The sequence below is a fragment of the Prionailurus viverrinus genome, chromosome A1 (assembly GCF_022837055.1).
Source record: "Prionailurus viverrinus isolate Anna chromosome A1, UM_Priviv_1.0, whole genome shotgun sequence".
In the NCBI taxonomy this organism is placed as follows: domain Eukaryota; kingdom Metazoa; phylum Chordata; class Mammalia; order Carnivora; family Felidae; genus Prionailurus; species Prionailurus viverrinus.
In genome coordinates this window covers 561,042-579,865 of record NC_062561.1, presented here as the reverse complement: position 1 = coordinate 579,865, position 18,824 = coordinate 561,042, and the positions used below count along the sequence as shown (strand labels likewise).

Genomic DNA, 18,824 nt, shown 5'->3' with positions numbered 1-18,824 from the left:
GTCTCGTCTTCTTGATGATAGCTTTTCTGGCAAGTGTGAAGTGATATCTTGTGGTTTTGATTTGCAGTTCCTAGATGATTAGTGAAGTTGAACATCTTTTCATGTACTGTTGGTCATTTGTATGTCTTCTTTGGAAAAATGCTTATTTAATTTTGCCCATTTTTCAGTTACATTATTTTGTTATTGAGTTATATGAGTTTTTCTGTATTTTGGATATTAACTCTGCAAAAGTTTTCTCCCATTCTGTGTGTTGCCTTTTCATTTTGTCAATTGTTTCTTTTGTTGTGCAGAAGCTTTTGATTTTTGATTTGTTGATTTTTGCTTTTGTTGCTTGTGCTTATGGTGTCATATCCAAGAAATCATTGCCAAGACCCATGTCAAGGGATTACTTCCGTGTTCTCCTCTAGAAGTTTTATGGTATCAGGTTTTATGTTTAAGTCTTTAATCCATTTCAAATTAATTTTATGAATGGTCTAAAAAGAGATCCAATTTTACTTTTCTGCATGTGTTCGGTTTTCACATCATTGGTTGAAGAGACTATCTTTCCTCGTTGAGTGTTCTTGGCTCCTTTGTTGAATATTAACTGATTGTATATGTGAGGGTTTAATTCTGGGCTTTCTGTTCTATTCCATGGGTCTGTGTGTCCTTTTTTACGCCAGTACCATACTGTTTTAATTACTCTAGTTTAGCAGTATAGTTTGAAACCAGCAATTGTGATGCCTCCAGCTTTGTTCTTTTTTCTTAGGATTGCTTTGGCTATTTGGGGTCTTTTGTGGTTCTATAGAAATTTTAGCATTCTTTGTTTTGTGAAAAATGTCTTTGGTATTTTGATGGGGATTGCACTGAATCTGTAGATTGCTTTGGGTAGTATGAACATTTTAATTCTTCCCGGAAGTATAATGTATCTTTCCATTTATTTGTGTCATCTTCAATTTCTTTTATCAGTCTTACAGTTTTCAGACTATAGGTTTTTCACCTCCTTGGATAAATTTATTCCTAGATATTTTATTCTTGTTGATGTAACATGGAATTGTTTTCTTAAATTTCTCTTTCTGATAGCTTGTTATTAGTGCATAGAAATTCAGCTGGTTTCTTTGTTAATTTTTGTATCCTATAACTTTACAACAACATTTATTAGTTCTAATAGATTTTTTGGTTGAGTCGTTAGGGTTTTCTATATTTAGTACATCATCTGCAAATAGTGAAACTTTTGCTTCTAATTCAAATTGGATAAATTTGGATGCTTTTTATTTTTCTTGCCTAATGGCTGTGGCTAGGACTTCCAATTTTATGTTGAATAAAAGTGGTAAAAGTAGGCATCTTTGTCTTTTTCCTAATCTCCAAAGAAAAACTTTTAGCTTTTCACCACTGAGTGATAGTTATTTAATGTTCTTTTCCTTTAACCTTTATACTATAGTTAAGTGGTTAATACACCATCTTATTGTAGATTTGGAGTTTTCTGTATTTGATTATAAATTTTTCTTTTTTTTTTTTATTTTTTTATTACGTTTCTTTATTTTTGAGAGGCAGAGAGACAGAGCATGAGCAGGGGAGGGGCAGAGGGAGAGAGGGAGGCACAGAATCGGAAGCAGGCTCCAGGCTCTGAGCTGTCAGCACAGAGCCCGACGCGGGGCTCGAACCCACGAACTGTGAGATCATGACCTGAGCCGAAGTCGGATGCTCAACTGACTGAGCCACCCAGGCGCCCCTGATTATAAATTTTTCATCTTTACCATTGTGTTGTTTGCTTTTACATGTTTTCATGATGCTGATTAGCATCTTTTTGTTTCAGCTTGAAGAGTTGTTTTCAGCATTTCTTACACAGCAGGTGATTAAACTCCCTCTGCTTTTGTTTATCTGAGAAAGCCTTTATTTCTCCTTCATATCTGAAGGATAATTTTCCTGGATATAATATTCTTGGCTGGCAATTTTTATCTTTCATCACTTTGAATATGTCATTCCACTGTCTCCAGGCCTGTAGAGTTTCTGCTGAGAAATCCACTGGTAGCCTCATTTGGTTTGTCTTGGGGTTTTTTTTGGGGGGGGGGGGGGTTTGTATGTTACCTTTTTTTTTTCTTCTTCTTCTCCTGGCTGCCTTTAAGATTCTTCTTTGTGATTAATTTTTCACAGTTTCATTATAATGTATCTTGGAGAAGGTCTTGCATTAAGGTAATAGGGTGTCCTATTAGTTTCATGGACTTGTTTGTTCAAGTCCTTGTCCATGTTTGACAGGTTCTCAGCTCTTATTTCTGTATTTTATTTTTTAAAGTTTATTCATTTATTATTTCTGAGAGAGAGAGAGAGAGAGAGCGAGCAAGCACAAGTGGCGGAGGGCCACAGAGACAGGGAGACTCAGAATCTGAAGCAGGCTCCAGGCTCTGACCTGTCAGTACAGAGCCTGATGTGGGGCTTGAACTCACAAACAATGAGATCATGACCTGAGCCAAGATTGGATGCTTAACCAACTGAGCCACCCAGGTGCTCCTCAGCTATGGTTTCTTTAAATAAACTCTCTGTCCCTTCTCTTCTTGTGGAACCCCAATTCTTCCAATATTTGGCTCTCTGGTGGAATCTCATAGCTCTTGTTGGCTTTCCTCACTCTTTCTTCATCTTAGTTCCTATGCCTCTTCTGTTGTTATTTCTATATTCCTGTCCTCCAAGTCACTTATTTTCTCTTCCATGTGTTCTGCTCTGCTACAGATGCTTTCTATTGCATCTTCATCTCATTTGTTGAATTCTTCAGGTCCAGAATTTGTTTGGTTTTTGTTTATAATTTCAGTCTGTTTTGTAAAGAACTCCTGTTCATTAATTTTATTCCATGACGTCATGGAATTGTCTTTGAGTTTTCTTGTAACTTGTTGAATTTCTTCACAAGAGCAATTTTGAATTCTTTATCAGATGTGGTATTTCATGCCTTTGAGTTTTGTTGCTAGAAACCTATTAGTTTCTTTTTGTGATGCCATGTTTCCTTAATTTTTTATACTGTTTGTAGCTATGGACTTCTGCTTTCCCATTTGAAATAGCAGATACCTTCTTAGTTTTTATGATTTCTTTGGTTTTTATAGTTCACCAGTCTAGCTGTTAGAAACCATTCTTCTGTATTCCAGAAGGTGGTAAAATGGCCCAAATTTGTAGTTATTCCCCTGCTCACCAACTGTGGCCTATTTTCTGAGCATGCTCCCTGTTTACTGAATCTTGCTCTTTGGTTGTAGTTGGGAGGGCACATAAGGAGCTGGTAGCAGAGTTAGGAGAGGTGTGGGTTTAGCACTTGGGCTTTGGGGGTGCCTGTGGGCCTGAGTGGGGTACTACCAGAGGCTTGTTGGCTCTGGACTTCATGTTGAAGTGCTGAAGCAGACAGCAGGAACAACATTCCTGTAATGACCTTTGATATTCTAGTATGCTTCCTTCCCTTTCTCTTTCCTTCTCCAAGTCATGGGGATCTCTCCTCAGAGATCTGGGTGCTGTTGGAGACAGATGTTTCTTTAGCCACAACCCATGTAACTGGCCTAGCTGGGCAGTCACTTGTTGCTTTTGCTTTGCTATCACTTCCTTTGGAGAGGTTGTTACTGCCACTGCCAAACAACTTAGCATGCTGCGTCTCCCTGGGGAGGGGAGCAGCTCTGGCAAGTTCCTCCCTCTCTGCATCCAAACTCATCGCTGTCCTGTTCCAGTGGCATGTTGGAATCTCCCCTCAGGGTGGACTAGACTTCTGCAAATTCTCTTTTGTCTGTGAGTATCCACCAAGGTTTGTGCTCTCTGGGTTTCTTTTCCAGTCATGGTGAATGGGGACGGGCAGGTTCACTAACTCCCTTGGATATGCATCCCTTACTGAGGTCCTATTTTTGGATGCCCAGGTGGGCAGGAAAGCTCCCAGATCCCTTGGTGTGAGGTGCTGAGGTACTTTCATTTGGTTATAGATGTCTAATTAGTTGTTTAAAAAGGGAAGGAAAAAAGGAATGACTTATACTGCCATGATGCTTGATGGTACCTTACAGTTACCCACAATTCCCAAGATTCTTAATGTTGTTGAATTTCAGTTTTTTTACTTTACGGGTGGTGCTTCTTAAGTCTTCCCTATCTTGCGGTCATAAACCTATCCTCCTATATTGTCTATATCTAGCTATTCCAGCACTGTTTATTAAATAATTTAATCTGTCCCAACTTTTATAAGACATGTAATTTTATAAGGTATATTTATACTCAAAGTAGTGAACACAGACTCAGGAGTCAGAGCTCCATGTCCTGCTCATGTGTCCTGGTCCTCTCAGTGGGTCTTTGCTTAGAGGCTTCCAGTTCCTGCTCATGAACAGCTTGAGAGAAGAATTAAGCTTCATAGGATTGAATCCTGGTTTGCTTTATTAGCTGACAACTTTGGTACATTATTTAACCTCAGCCTCGTTTTCCTTACCTCTAAAATGGGGATATTAGTCTTTTCTATGGAGGATGGTTAAAACATTTAGGAGTGAGGTCCAACAGAGCTTACTTTGCACATGTAAGTAAGGTACCGGCAATTGTTCTTCGTTTATCACATCAAAACAGAGCATTCCTCTCGTCCCCAGAACCATCTACCATCTACCCGTTTGCCCAAGCCAAAATGCACTCCCAGGGATCTCTAAACTAATCCTTCTGATGTTGATAGTTTCTGAATTGATTAATTAGGTTGAACCATATGAAACCCAGCTCTTTGGAACCTATCAGTGATTTAACACAGTGCAGTCAGAACATTTCTGTCTCCCTGGGTACTGCACAAGCCTTCTCAGATGCCCGCCAACTGCCTGAATGGACTCTGCTTCTGTTCTTTAGTGTGCTCTCTGTGTAGCATCCAGTGGCACGTACTTGAAACAAACTTGCAAATTTTGGGCATGGTTTTTTTGTTTTTTTTTAATATGAAATTTATTGTCACACTGTTTTCCATACAACACCCAGTGCTCATCCCAACAGGTGCCCTCCTCAATGCCCATCACCCACCCTCCCCTTGGGCATCATAGGAAAAAAATATTAGAATGTCAGTATATTTTTTAAAATTCACCTTAATTTGTTGTTGGTGAGTGTGTGTATATGTGTATACACTTATTCTATAACGTATGTATTACTAATATAGTATATGATTGGTGTGCTGGTCATAACCTAAACAGTTTAAACCACAGCAATTAGGTCTGGATTTTAATACCCAGTTATTTTGTCAAGCAAAATTCGAGATGTATTCTTGGATGCCTCTATTATATCTACCCTACATCTAACCTCTAACTAAAGTCCTTGTGATTAGCTCCAAAATACCTTTGGATTCATCTGTTAGGTTAGTTGAGCACCTGTCTGTTCCTCCAGATTGTAAATTCTCAGAAGGTGGATATTGTCCTTGTCTTTCTTGGGTCACACTGGACTTAAGTGCCTGAATAAATATTTGAAGTTCTATAATGAACTCCTATGAATTAGTAAAGAAAAATATTAAGACTTCCTTAGCTGATGGGTAAAGGATAGTAGTTCACAAAAGGATATGAACTAAGGAAATATTTGACCATAATATTAAGTAAATTTAAAACTTTCAATTAAATATGAAAACTAACTCCGACAATTATATTCTAACAGGTAATCCATCTCGAAGATCCAAGACTGTGCCTCCTCGTGACTTAGGCAATTTGGATAAGGGACAAGTAAATCTCTATATTTTTATATATTTAAACATAGATTACTCAGGCTTGAAACTGCTTAGTTAACTGACTTAAGTTTCTAAACCATTTATAAAGGTTTTTTACCTAACATTGTAAATGTTTTTTTTATTTTTTATTTTTTAATGTTTTTATTTATTTTTGAAGGAGAGAGAGACAGAGCATGAGTGGGGGAGGAGCAGAAAGAGGGAGGCATAGAATTTGAAGCAGGCTCCAGGCTCTAAGCTGTCAGCACAGAGCCCGATGTGGGGCTTGAACCCAAGAACTGTGAGATCATGACCTGAGCCGAAGTCTGACGCTTAACCGACTAAGCCACCCAGGCGCCCTGTAAATGTTTTTTATAAACACCAAATGCTAGCTGTCAAATCCTATAATAGGAGAATCTGGCATTCGGAAATAAATGTAAATTTTAGCTGCTTGAAATGTTATTACATGTCCTTTATGACAGATGAAAGAGAGCCTTTTGTCCTTACAGACTGCCTCACCCAGGGAGCCCCCTGAATCAGTGGACCTTTCAGATCCCAAATATAAAAAGGATGACAAAAAAGAGGAAAAAGAAGAAATCCAGGGAGAAATCAGTCATCCTGATGGAAAGGTTAAACTTTTTTTTTTTTAAATAATGAGTATTATAAGAAATAAGTATAGGTTAAAGTAGAATTGGAACACTTAAGATTCTAAAATAATTGATCTTCAAGACCACTGAGGGACCTTACGAACTTTAGTTCCTTGGGGTGTGACCTTAGCTTGAGTCTTTGGACTCCTAAAAATGCTAGACACACACAGGCATTTAGTTGCCCTTTCTAGTTTAGGGATACAGCAAAGGAGGGAATACAGTTCTTTGTTTAAACTCTGTTCTTTCTCTAAACATAGCTAAAAAGCCTTTGTAATCTTTGGTACTTTTTAAAAGCCTCTGTTCTAGGCCTTATCCTTCCTGCAGCCTTTCTGTCCATCTCTAGCTGCACAGTTTTATTCTTGTGCTTAGGAAAGGTTTTGAGCAGGAAATCACCTGGCTTAGTGTTCCAGCTAGAAGCAAGAATGAAAAGGGAAGGGGGACATAAACAGGGTTTGTTAGCAGGGAGGGAATGAGGTAGTTTTTCCTCAGGTTTATAGAAAATGTACTTTTCTGAATACCTTAATTTGACCCATTTTAATTGAAATGATAAAGCCAAAATTCACTGCTAGTCTTGAGGAGTGAGAAAGGACAAAATAACAATAGTCAAAGGAAGTAGTTAGACTTTCCCACCAGTAATTTGTTATACTAAAGCAGAGTTGGTACAGGAAAAGGTGTTTTTTTTAAGAAGAATTCTAGCTAATAAATGGAAAAGGAATGAGAAAACTTGAGAATCATCACTTTGCAATCTCTAATTGAAATACAGGTTCTGGGCAGTAGTCATGAAAAACCATGAACCCATGGATGACAGGTTGATGGGGCTTCATGGCAGATCTAACTAATGTGACTCAGATGGTCTTGAGTTCATGAGGACAGCAGGGGATTGCCTTCTGAATGTGTAGCTATAAGCAGCTCTCATCAGTTCCTAGAGAGTATTCTTGTCAGAATAATTCAACCAGAATTTAATCACACCTCTAGATGTAACTACTAGTTTGTTTCCAGGAAGTATAAGGATATATGAGAACATGTTAGATGACACCATAATGGGAAAGCAGTCAACCAATTCCAGAGTGTGGGAAATTTTATATGGTTAATGACCCAGGTCCTTTAATAAGTAATTATCATTAAAAAGGGGCAGGGCAGGGACTGTTAAAGGTTGAGATTTAAGACATATATCAAGTGTTGTATGTGACCCTGTTTTGATCAAATAAACTGTAAAAAGTCTTTTTCATGAATTCAGAGAAAACAGCATGGAGGTTATACCATGATGAAGGAATTAGTTTGTTACAAAAATAGACACCTAGATCAATGGGACCGAATAGACAGCCCAGAAATAAACCCATACTTATACGGTCAGTTAATCTTGACAAATGAGGCTAGAATATCCAATGGGGAAAAGATAGTCTCTTCAATAAATGGCGTTAGGAAAACTGGACAGCTACCAGCAAAGAATGAAACTGGGCCACTTATTTATACCATACATAAAAACAAACTCAAAATGGATTAAAGACCTAAATGTGAGACCTAAAACTATAAAAGTACTTGAAGAGAACACAGGCGGTACTTTCTTCGACATTGGACATAGCAACATTTTTCCAGATATGTCTCTTAAGACAAGAGAAACAAAAGCAAAAATAAACTATTGGGACTACACCAAAATAAAAAGCTTTTGCACACAGCATTTGCACACAGCAAAGAGAACCAATAACAAAACAAAAGGCAACTTACTGAATGGGAGAAGGTATTTGCAAATTATATATCTGATAAGGTGTTAATATCCAAAATATATGAAGAACTTATACGACTCAACACCCAAACAACAAATAATCCAGTTAAAAAATGGGCAGAGGATGTGAATGCATTTTTCCGAAGACGACATACTGATGACACATGAAAAGATGCTCATCATCACTGTCAGGGAAATGCAAATCAAAACCACAAGGAGATATCACTTTACACCTGTCAGAATGCCTGAAATAAAAGACAAAAAAGTGTTAATGAGGATGTGGGGAAAAACGAACCCTTTTGTACACTGTTGATGGGAATGCAAAGTGGTGCAGTCACTGTGGAAACAGTACGGAGGTTCCTAAAAAAGTTTAAAATAGAAATACTGTATGATCCAGTAATTCCACTACTGGATATTTACCCAAAGAAAACGAAGACCTGAATTTGAAAAGATGTATGTGCCCCTATGTTTACTGCAGCATTATTTACAGTAGCCAATTTATGGAAGCAAACTAAGTGTACATTAATAAATGGATAAGGAAGATGTGTGTGTGTATGTGTCAGAGGAATATCACACAGAGGAATATCACACACACACAGAGGAATATCACACAGCCATAAAAAGGATGTGATCTTGCCATCTGCAACCACATGGATGGACCTGGATGGTATAAGTCAGACTGAGTATCATATGATTTCACTCATGTGGAATCTAAAAAATTAAATAAATAAACCAAAAGCAGAATCAGACCTATAAATACAGAGAATAAACTGATGGTTGCCAGAGGGGAAGGGGTCGGGGGATGGACAAAATGGGTCAAGGGGAGTGGGAAAAACAGGCTTCCAGTTAGGGAATGAATAAATCATGGGGATGGGGATGAAAGGTGCAGCACAGGGAATATAGTTGATGATATTGTAATAGTTGGGAGACCGATGGGAAAGCCACAAGTGAGCAGAGCAGAATGGATAGACTTGTAAGATCACTATGTTGTACACCTGACACTAATATTGTGTACAGTCAACTATACTCTAAAAAAAGAAAATTCAGCAAAAAATGAGTTGGTTTTGGTAGAATAGGTGACATAAGAATGGTGGTGTGTTGATACTTGGGAGTTTATTAACTTTTCTCCTTTTGTGACAATGTTGCTTGTATTATGAGAGATATCAAAGTAGTCAATTTGGAAAAGAGTTAGGGACATTTTTATCATCTGGTCTCAGGAGGAAATCTGTCATATTGATAATCTTGTTTCTCTTTTTTTGTAGATAGAAAAGGTTTATAAGAATGGGTGCCATGTTATATTGTTTCCAAATGGAACTCGAAAAGAAGTGAGTGCAGATGGGAAGACTGTCACCGTCACTTTCTTTAATGGTGATGTGAAGCAAGTCATGCCAGATGAGAGAGTGGTAGGTTTACATAGCAGTGTTTTTCTACATGGCTTAAACATTTCCAGAGAGGGGCACCTGGGTGGCTCCGTTGGTCAGGTAACGACTTCGGCTCAGGTCATGATCTCACGGTTTGTGAGTTCGAGTTCCGCGTTGGGCTCTGTGCTGACAGCTCGGAGCCTGGAGCCTGCTTCAGATTCCGTGTCTCCCTCTCTCTCCACCCCTCCCCTGCTCACGCTCTGTGTCTGTCTCTTAATAATGAATAAACGTTAAATTAAAAAACAAAAAAACAAAAAAACAAACATCTCCAGAGAAAAAGCATACTGACTTTGTGTCTTTACAGATCTACTACTATGCATCTGCCCAGACCACTCACACTACTTACCCAGAAGGTCTAGAAGTCTTACATTTCTCAAGTGGACAAATAGGTAAAAATTTGTTCTGCCCTTTCTTAATTAAATGGTTTCCTTTTAAAAAAAAGTAAGGGGCACCTGTGTAGCTGAGTCAGTTGAGCATCTAACCTCAGCTCAGGCCATGATCTCACAGTTCGTGAGTTCAAGCCCTACATCAGGCTCGCTGCTGTTAGCACAGAGCCTGCTTTGCATCCTCTGTCCTCCCCTCTCTGCCCTTCCACTGCTCACGCTGTCTCTCTAAAAACTGAATAAACTTTAAAAAAAAAACCAGAAAAATAAAATAAATAAAAATATTTATAGTAATTTTTTTTAAACAGAAAAACACTTCCCAAACGGGAGAAAAGAAATCACGTTTCCTGACCAGACGATCAAAAACCTATTTCCCGATGGACAAGAAGAAAGTATTTTTCCAGATGGTACAATTGTAAGAGTACAAAGGTATGATAGCTGTTAAATTTGCTTCTAGATTTGTCAATTTTCAACTTCTATTTCCAAGTGAATTTTGAAAGTCTTAAAACATTTGTATAAGTCATTCAGAATGTTTGTGAGTTTAGCACTGAGCACAGATACACACTTTGAGACCAGGTGAAGAGTTTTCAGCATTTTGGAGTTTATATCTCGTTAGAGACGTATAGGTTCTAATATATACTCTACAGAAACTTAAAGGAGGTCTGTATAGCACATGACAAAAGGGGAATGGCAAGTATTTGTACAGAATTAAATTTGGTGAAACTGGAAAACAGTGAATAAGACACAAAGAAGGAAAGCTGCCCAGTATTTAAGAATAACCAAACAATGGCAGCAGTATTTGAATTAGACTGTTTATTTCTTCTCTGGCTTATATTTTGATTTGCTGGATCTCCCTGTCCCAGCCTGATTAGCATTTTACTTCCCTGGCCTCCCTGACTCAATTTTTTAAAATAACAACCTCTTTATCCTTCTGAGTGTTACATTTCTTGAAGTTAGAGAATTCTTCCTAGTGACGTCTTCAATCCATAATACAGAGTTTCTTGTGCTCACTGTGCTGAAGGTTTGTCAAGTTCACTGTCCTACTTTAGTTTGCACCCTCCTCTCCTAGAGTGTGCATGCATTTAACTAACTTGAATTCTGTGACACAGCAAAAAAAAAAAAAGTAAACGCTAATTCAAATAATGTAGCAACTTCTTATGCAGTGTTTTTCCTGAATATGGTTCGAAACTTTCTCTGCTGCTCAACCAAATAAATACCAATGTCTTCTAAAATTTGCGAAAAATTTTATCTGTACATTATACTCTGAACAATTTCAGAGACTTCCATCTTTTTTTTTTTTAAGTCTTATGTTTGAAATTTTCTGTAATAAAAAGAAAATATGAAAACCTCCATGTACTCATCTGTTCATTTTCCAACAATTTAAAAAAAATTTTTTTTTATGTTTATTTTTGAGACAGAGACAGAGCACGAGTGGGGGAGGGGCAGAGAGAAAGGGAGACAGAATCAGAGGCAGGCTCCAGGCCCCGAGCCATCAGCACAGAGCCCGATGCGGGGCTTGAACTCGTCAACTGTGAGGTCCTGACCTGAGCTGAAGTCGGACGCTCAACCGACTGAGCCACCCAGGCGCCCCCATTTTCCAACAGTTGTTAACTCATGGCCAGTCTTTTTTCATCTAAACTCAGGCAAATGTCAGATATTAGTTCATTCAGGATTATTTTGGCATTTTTGATTTATAGCAGTGGTTCTTCAACTTCACTGTGCATTAAAACCACCTGAAGGGACTGTTCAATTGCAGAATGCTAGGCCCCATGCCGATAATTTGCATTTTTAATGAGGTCTCAGGTGATGCTGTTATCCCTGGTCCCAGGGCTGCACATGATAAAGCAGTGGCTCTCAAAATGGCTTTTAAGTCTAACACTTAAATGTGGCGCAAAGCCACTATATTTACATAAAATCTGAGAAATAACCAAAAAAACAGTGTGGAGAAGTGGTAATTTACCATCTATAAACCTTGCTTTGTTTCTAACAGCACATCATACCTATTTTTAGGGGGTTCAGTTTGAATGTCCTGCATGCACATCAAGCAGTCCACTTGGGATTAACTGCTTCTTTTGTTTCACGGCTTCTGAACAGGTCTTAAGTCTAGTCATGCCACTTCCCAGGAATATAAAGTCTCTTTTCCAACCTGATAAAGAGCAAGCATTACTTAGTGAAAAGAATAAAGGTAAAAACTGAAAGCGGTATTTTAATACAATGCCCAGTTTTTCTTAGATGCATAATACATCTAAAGTTAAAAAACAAACCTAAGGATTTTGTAGTTTCACGACATAAATTTATTAAAAACTTTTCATGGGCACCTTTCCTTTTTTATTATTTTTTTAATGTTTATTTTTGAGAGAGAGAGAGACAGGGACAGAGCGGGAGCAGGAGAGGGGCAGAGAGAAGAGACAGAATCCGAAGCAGGCTCCAGGCTCTGAGCTATCACTGCATAGAGCCTGACACGGGGCTCAAACTCAGGAGCCATGGGATGACCTGAGCTGAAGTCTGACGCTTAACTGACTGAGCCACCCAGGCGTCCCCCTTTTCATGGGCACATTTAAGTGCTAATTTGATCATTGGAACTAATAGCGTGAAGCAGAAACAGGGTGGAAAGAATTTGCAAAGAAGGCATTGTATAAGGAAGGGACCACAGGAGGCTTTAAGAAAAGAGAGAACTGTCAGAATCAAAAGCCACTTTTAGATCATTTTCCTGTTACATATTTAATATTTTTAAATAAATTCTATTTTAAATTTACAGAGATGGCAACAAAATCATAGAGTTTAATAATGGCCAAAGAGAACTACACACTGCCCAGTTCAAGAGACGGGAATATCCAGATGGCACTGTTAAAACCGTATATACAAATGGTCATCAAGAAACAAAGTACACATCTGGTCGAATAAGAGTTAAAGACAAGGATGGTAATATCCTAATGGATACAAAATTGTAATGATCCTATATGTGACTCATCATGAAATAACACTAACTTGATTTTCTTCTCAAAAAATGTACACTTCTTGTGGATTCTGTGGTTTCATTTATATATAAGTGGAAGAGATTATGTTTGGATTATAAAATAAAACATCATAGTTTTTTATATTCTTTGAAATGTACAAGAACAGCTTTCATTTTTAATTCACCTGTCTTCTACAGTTGAATGCATGTCTAAGGAAAGAAATATTACTTTATGAACTGTGTAGACTGTAAAAATAATGAGACTCTTACTTGTTGAAGATGGTTATAAAAACCAAGAAGTACAAGAAATACAATAGCACAGATTTTTCATGAGCACATCAGCCACAGAACAAGACTTGCACAGAAAGTTTAGTCAAGGAATAAGAGAATGTCTCCAGTCAGAATATACTGTGTTCAATTAGTACTAAAATTAAAGCATTTATCTACTGTAGAGGTTCTTTAATATAATGGAATGGGAAGTTAAAACCATGAATAAATATAAATAGGTCAAACATCACAGGTAGAAGAGTTCATTCTGTGAGTACAGAGCATCACAGGAGAAAAGTTACAGTGAGGATACGTAAGTGGTCAGAATAGGACACTTGAGGATGGAGGGCGTGTGAAAAATAACTAGCTGGTGTTAACTGAACAACCACAGGTACCCTGATGTTATAACCTATAAAACTGTAGGCTGACAGAAGCAAGATGTCCTTGAAGGAAGGACAAGGCACCTGCAAGGCACTTACATAATAATTACAGGTTGCTGTAGTCACTACAATAACCTTAAAAAAGCTAAATATATCAATTCCAGATGATTTAAGAAAAGTTGCAAACTTCTCAAATAAAGAGTTATATACATCATCTCAGGATAGAGAAGGATTTTTAAATGAGGCACAGCGCAAACCTTAACAGCTTGATGAATGGTGTGTCTAAAGATACCACAAAAAAGAAAAGATAAGCCACAGACTAGAAGATATATATATATATATACACATACTTGACAAAGGATTAATATCCAGAATATGTAAAGAATTCCTACAGATAACATAATTACAAACAAAACAAAAATGGACAAAGGATATGAAAAAGCAAACAAGTGACTACTAAACCAGTGAATGCATATTGAAATAATAAGATACCTTTTTATGCTAGTATCATATACTGGCCACACCACATGTTGCCAAGGGACTCAGACTACTGATGGTAGTAAATGGAGTGAACCACCTTTTGGAGAACAATCACCTCGTGACCTAGTAAATTCCACTACTAAGTACATATACTAGAAAACCCGTAACATGTACACATATTTGTAATTGAGAAAAAACTGGCAACAGTCTAAATATCTAGCAACAGAATTATGTGCACAGATAGAAGAATAAAGTAAGTGAATAAAGTAGAGCTCTGCATACCAACATGGATAGAAGAATAAAGAAGTGAATAAAGTAGAGCTCTGCATACCAACATGGATAAACAGTGCCAATAGTGAGAAAATTAAAGGTGCGATAGTGCACGCATTAAAAAAATATACACAGCCGTACTATATCTTGCTTATGGATGCATTCATATGCAGCAAAATAAGAACGTAAGAATAATAAACACCAGAATCACAACAGTGTTCACCTCTTCAGGGAAGAGAATGATTGGGGAAGGTCACTATAGGAGCTTCCAACTGTACTAAGAAGGTCTTACTTAAACTGAATATATATTCGTTATAAAATGAACTACATTTTTTCATATTCCTAAAATACTTGCTTTTGAAATTATTGTAAAATAAAACCAGAAAATACTTGAAAGCAAATATTTATTAACTATTTTTTTTCAAACAATTCCTAGTAGTTTAACATGTAAGAAAAAAAACGCCAGCACAACTGCAGAACAAGTCAAGAAAAGTAAGCCTGAAATGGCCTACATGTAACAGAAAACCTTCTTCTGGGCTGCTGTAGATGCTCTGAAGTGTTTACCTGAAAAACAAAATGCATGTTATTTAAAACCTTTGCTTAATTTAATGTTCAAACTAGTTACTGAATCACCTGTTACATTTATGTGGATGAATAAACAGCTGGTTACCCAAGCAGTTCAATAGCTTTATTAGGACATGGATTGTTCAACAGTGTTCTGTGCATACCATATCCTTGTGTGCTTAAATTACTTCTAGTGCCCATCCCCAACAACTATCTGGTACTATGAATAGTCATGATAGCCATTCCAAGCATTCTTACAGATGCAGATCCTCTCTGGTTCTGGTATTCAATAGGTGAAAAGGGCCTACAAAGAAGTCTAGAAGAGTCTTGTTGAGCTTTGTTATCATTCTTTGAGAAATCAAGGAAAATCCAAAGATGCTTTTATGGGCAATTTAGTATTAATCTCCACTATGTTAGTTGCATGCTTTATGCTGATCATAAGGGTGAACAAGAAGTCATGATACTTACATCATTCGTCTTGGTCTGCCAGCCCCATTTCTACTAATGACATATGAACTGGATACTGTTCATCTTCATATAACGTCACTATTTGTTCTGGTGCCTGAGCCTAAAATTAAAAGACAGTTGTCAAGAAAATACAGTAAGGTCTTTGCTGGCTTTTCTCTCCTACATTTTGCCTGTATCACACTGGAAGGAAAAGGCATTCTCCAAATTTATTAATAATTTATACTTTAAAGAGGTCTTTGTGATGGTTTCCTATTAAATCCCATTCTTCCCATTCTTATACTTTATTTAAAATTTAAGTCTTCCCAAAAGTTTACCTAGATTGAGCCAATGGGCTTTAACACTACCATCCCTGTTAAAATTCATTTATATTCTACCCATGTACCTTTATGCATAAACTGACCAAATTCTGAATGTTATTCATGGTGGTAAATAAATACATTTATCTGTAAAAATACTTACAACTCTGTGTTTCCACTGGCTTCCTGAGAGAAACCATACATAAGTTATTTACTCTGCACACACAGAAGCATGATATGTACCTCTAGGGGTTTTCAAAATGTACTTTCTAGTTGTTTCATTAAGAGCTCATTCTTGTCAGAGCCAGTACGTCAGGAATCCCCAAATCCTGGGTAGGTTGGGCCGAAACAATAGTGTTGAGGACCAGGCTGAATTAAAGAGTGTATTTCCATTCAAAGGGGTTGTTGCTATACCACTCTGGCTGAGTGCCAGTTTGGACAGGAGACCTAGGATTCCTGGAATTTATAATATTTAACCAGAAGTTAGAAATACAGAATTTTGGGGGGTGAGTTTTTCCAATTTTAAACACTGCACTAAATAAAACAGGTTCAGGCTAGATTCTGTCTATGGGACACCCCTTTGTGACATGCTAATCCTCTAAAGAAAGAATATTTAGGGGTGCCTGGGTGGCTCAGTCGGTTAAGTGGCCGACTTCGGCTCAGGTCATGATCTTGCAGTCCGTGAGTTCGAGCCCCGCGTCGGGCTCTGTGCTGACAGCTCAGAGCCTGGAGCCTGTTTTGGATTCTGTGTCTCCCTCTCTCTGACCCTCCCCTGTTCATGCTCTGTCTCTCCCTGTCTCAAAAATAAATAAAACGTTAAAAAAATTTTTTTTAAAGAAAGAATATTTATATTAAACATGATCTGGACTTTCTTATTTGAACCTTTGTTTTTTTCCATAAATGTGTTATATGCATGATATAGGTGTGGTGTGTGTGTTGTACGCATGGTGTGTATGTGATATGTGGGTAATGTGTGTGCAGTATGTTATGTGTATTCTGTATGTGTTGTGCGTTTTGTGTGTGTTATGTGTGGTGCTGAGTGGTGTTTTAGTGTGTGTGTGGTTTATGTGTTATGTTGGTATGTGTGTGGTGTATATGTGGTGTATGAATAATATTTCTGTAGTGTGCTATATTTTGGTGTGGTTTTTGTGGGTTAGATGTGGGTTATGTGTAGTTTGTGTGTGCTGTATGTTTGGTGTATGTGATGCTTGTGTGCTGTGTGTTGTGTGTGTCTGGTAATATGAGCAGTGTGAGTGGTTTTGACTGGGGCATGGTGTGTGTGTAGTATGCGTTGTGTGTAATGTGTGCATTATGTGTGAGATGTGCATGGTGTATCAAACATGTATGTGTATGTGGCATATACTTGTGTGTGCAGTGTGTGTAGTATAAGTGTGTAGTATAAGAGTTGTATGTGTGGTGTATGAGTGGTGTGCATGGTGTTTGTTGTGTGATATGTTTGCGTGGCAGATATTTGGTATGTGTGGTGTGTAAATAGTGTATTAGTGTCAGGTACGCAGTATGTGTTTATATTCCCTGTGTGTTTTGTGTGTTGTGTGTGTGCTACCCGCCTTAGTGTGTGGTTTATGCTAGTGTCTGTTGTGAGCAGTGTGGGTGTTCCAGTGTTGGGTTCGTTATATGTGGTGCCCATGTGGTGTGTGACTGATATTTCTGTAGTGCATATTGTATATTTGTGTGTGGTGTTTTTGTGGTGTATCAGTGTGCTATATGTTTGGTGTGTGTTGTATATTTGATGTTTGTGTGATATGTGTGTGCACATGGTACATGTGTACTGTGTGACAGGTATGTGTGGCATATGTGTGTGGTATCTTGTGTTTTTGGTGTGGTGTTTGTGTTATATGTTGGGTAAGTATATGGTGTATGGTATTTATGTGTGGTGTATGTGCAGTGTGAATGGTATATATGTGATGAATGGGTTGTGTGCAGTTTATAGTATAAATGTGTTGTAGGTATGATGTAGGTGTGGTGTGTGATGTTTGAATGTTGAATGATGTATTTGTGTGGTTGGTATGTATTGAATGAGTATATGGTGTTTGGGTGATTTGGTTTTTGTGTGTGTTCTGTATGTGTAGTGTGTGTTGTATGTTTCTCTGTATTATGTGTGGGGTGTGAGTGCTGTATATGTGGTGTAGGTTATTGGTGGTGTATGTGTGTGTGTTAAGTGTTGTGTGTTTTTGAGTTGTTCATGTGTTATGTTTGGTGTCTCAGTGAATACATGGTGTGTGTGAATGGTATTCTTGTGGTTGTGTGGCATGTGTGTGGTATGCATGCTATATGCGGTATTTGTGTGTCTTGTGTGTTTTGTGTAATTCTTGTTTGTTGTATTTCAAGTGGGTATGTAATGTGTTTTATGTACGTGGTATATGTGTGCTCTGAGTGTGGTTTTTTATGATGTGTGTGGGAAGTTTGTGGTTTATGTGTAGTTTGTGTAAAAGGTTTTTGGTAAGTGTGTGTTCTATGACATGGTTTTTTGTGTGGTATATGTTTGGTGTATATTTTATGTCTGATATGTGGTGCATGTGTGTCTTTGCCATTTATTTTGCATGTTATAAGTACAGTGTGTGTTGTATGTTTCTCTCTGTGTGCTTGGTGTGGAACGTGAGTGCTGTACGTGTTTATTTGGACTTTTTGATCAGTTCTACGGCATTAAATTCAAAACTAGTACACGTCCATCCTTTTCAAGACTTCGACCAGAATTCCTATTCTGGTCTTTCCTACTTTTCAGATACAGTTCAATTCACTTCCCAGACCTACCTTATTATTGTTTTTACTTTTTTATTATTTTTATTATTGTTACTTATTATTTGAATGCCTAAGGAGGAGTTCAAATACTATATATATCCTAATCTTTTTAGATGGAAATAATCCTTTTTTAAAGTTTATTTATTTATTTTGAGAGGGCCCATGAGCAGGGGAGGGGCAGAAAGAGAAGAGAGAGAGAATCCCAAGTAGGCTCCATGCTGACAGTGTGGAGCCCCATGTGGAGCTTGAACTCACTAACCATGAGATCATGACATGGGCAGAAATCAAGAGTCAGATGTTTGTGCCACCCAGGTGCCCTGGAAATAATCAATCCTTATACACCACCTCCCCAAGTTACCTATACTTCTTTTATGATATGATAGACTGTATTTCATTCTACCTCATTAATGGTTTACAAATGTTTGATTTCCTTCATTGACTTAGGAATTCTTTGACTACAGGACACTCATCTTGATCATTGTCATCTTATTGATTGATCACATCAATGATATTTTATAATAAAAGTTTGCTAAATATAAACTAAAACATACTTTTAACAAACCTTAAAATTAATCTT

General features: G+C 37.6%; 2 protein-coding genes across 13 annotated transcripts in view; one reads left to right on the top strand and one right to left on the bottom strand.

Annotated features, from left to right (window-relative positions):
• Positions 1-14,559, top strand: part of CENPJ (centromere protein J) — a 61,635-nt gene extending 47,076 nt beyond the window's left edge. For all 10 annotated transcript variants that reach the window (XM_047873517.1, XM_047873481.1, XM_047873487.1 and 7 more), the window contains 6 exons: positions 5,587-5,651; positions 6,142-6,261; positions 9,265-9,405; positions 9,728-9,812; positions 10,115-10,235; positions 12,565-14,559. In XM_047873517.1, the coding sequence (XP_047729473.1) occupies positions 5,587-5,651; positions 6,142-6,261; positions 9,265-9,405; positions 9,728-9,812; positions 10,115-10,235; positions 12,565-12,757 (725 nt within the window). In that variant the 3' untranslated portion in view covers positions 12,758-14,559. The remainder of the gene's footprint in view (positions 1-5,586; positions 5,652-6,141; positions 6,262-9,264; positions 9,406-9,727; positions 9,813-10,114; positions 10,236-12,564) is intronic.
• The window catches only part of RNF17 (ring finger protein 17), a 128,769-nt gene continuing 124,491 nt past the window's right edge, over positions 14,547-18,824 (bottom strand). For all 3 annotated transcript variants that reach the window (XM_047873453.1, XM_047873439.1, XM_047873446.1), the window contains 2 exons: positions 15,192-15,291; positions 14,547-14,723 (listed from right to left, as the gene is read on the bottom strand). In XM_047873453.1, the coding sequence (XP_047729409.1) occupies positions 15,193-15,291 (99 nt within the window). In that variant the 3' untranslated portion in view covers positions 14,547-14,723; position 15,192. The remainder of the gene's footprint in view (positions 14,724-15,191; positions 15,292-18,824) is intronic.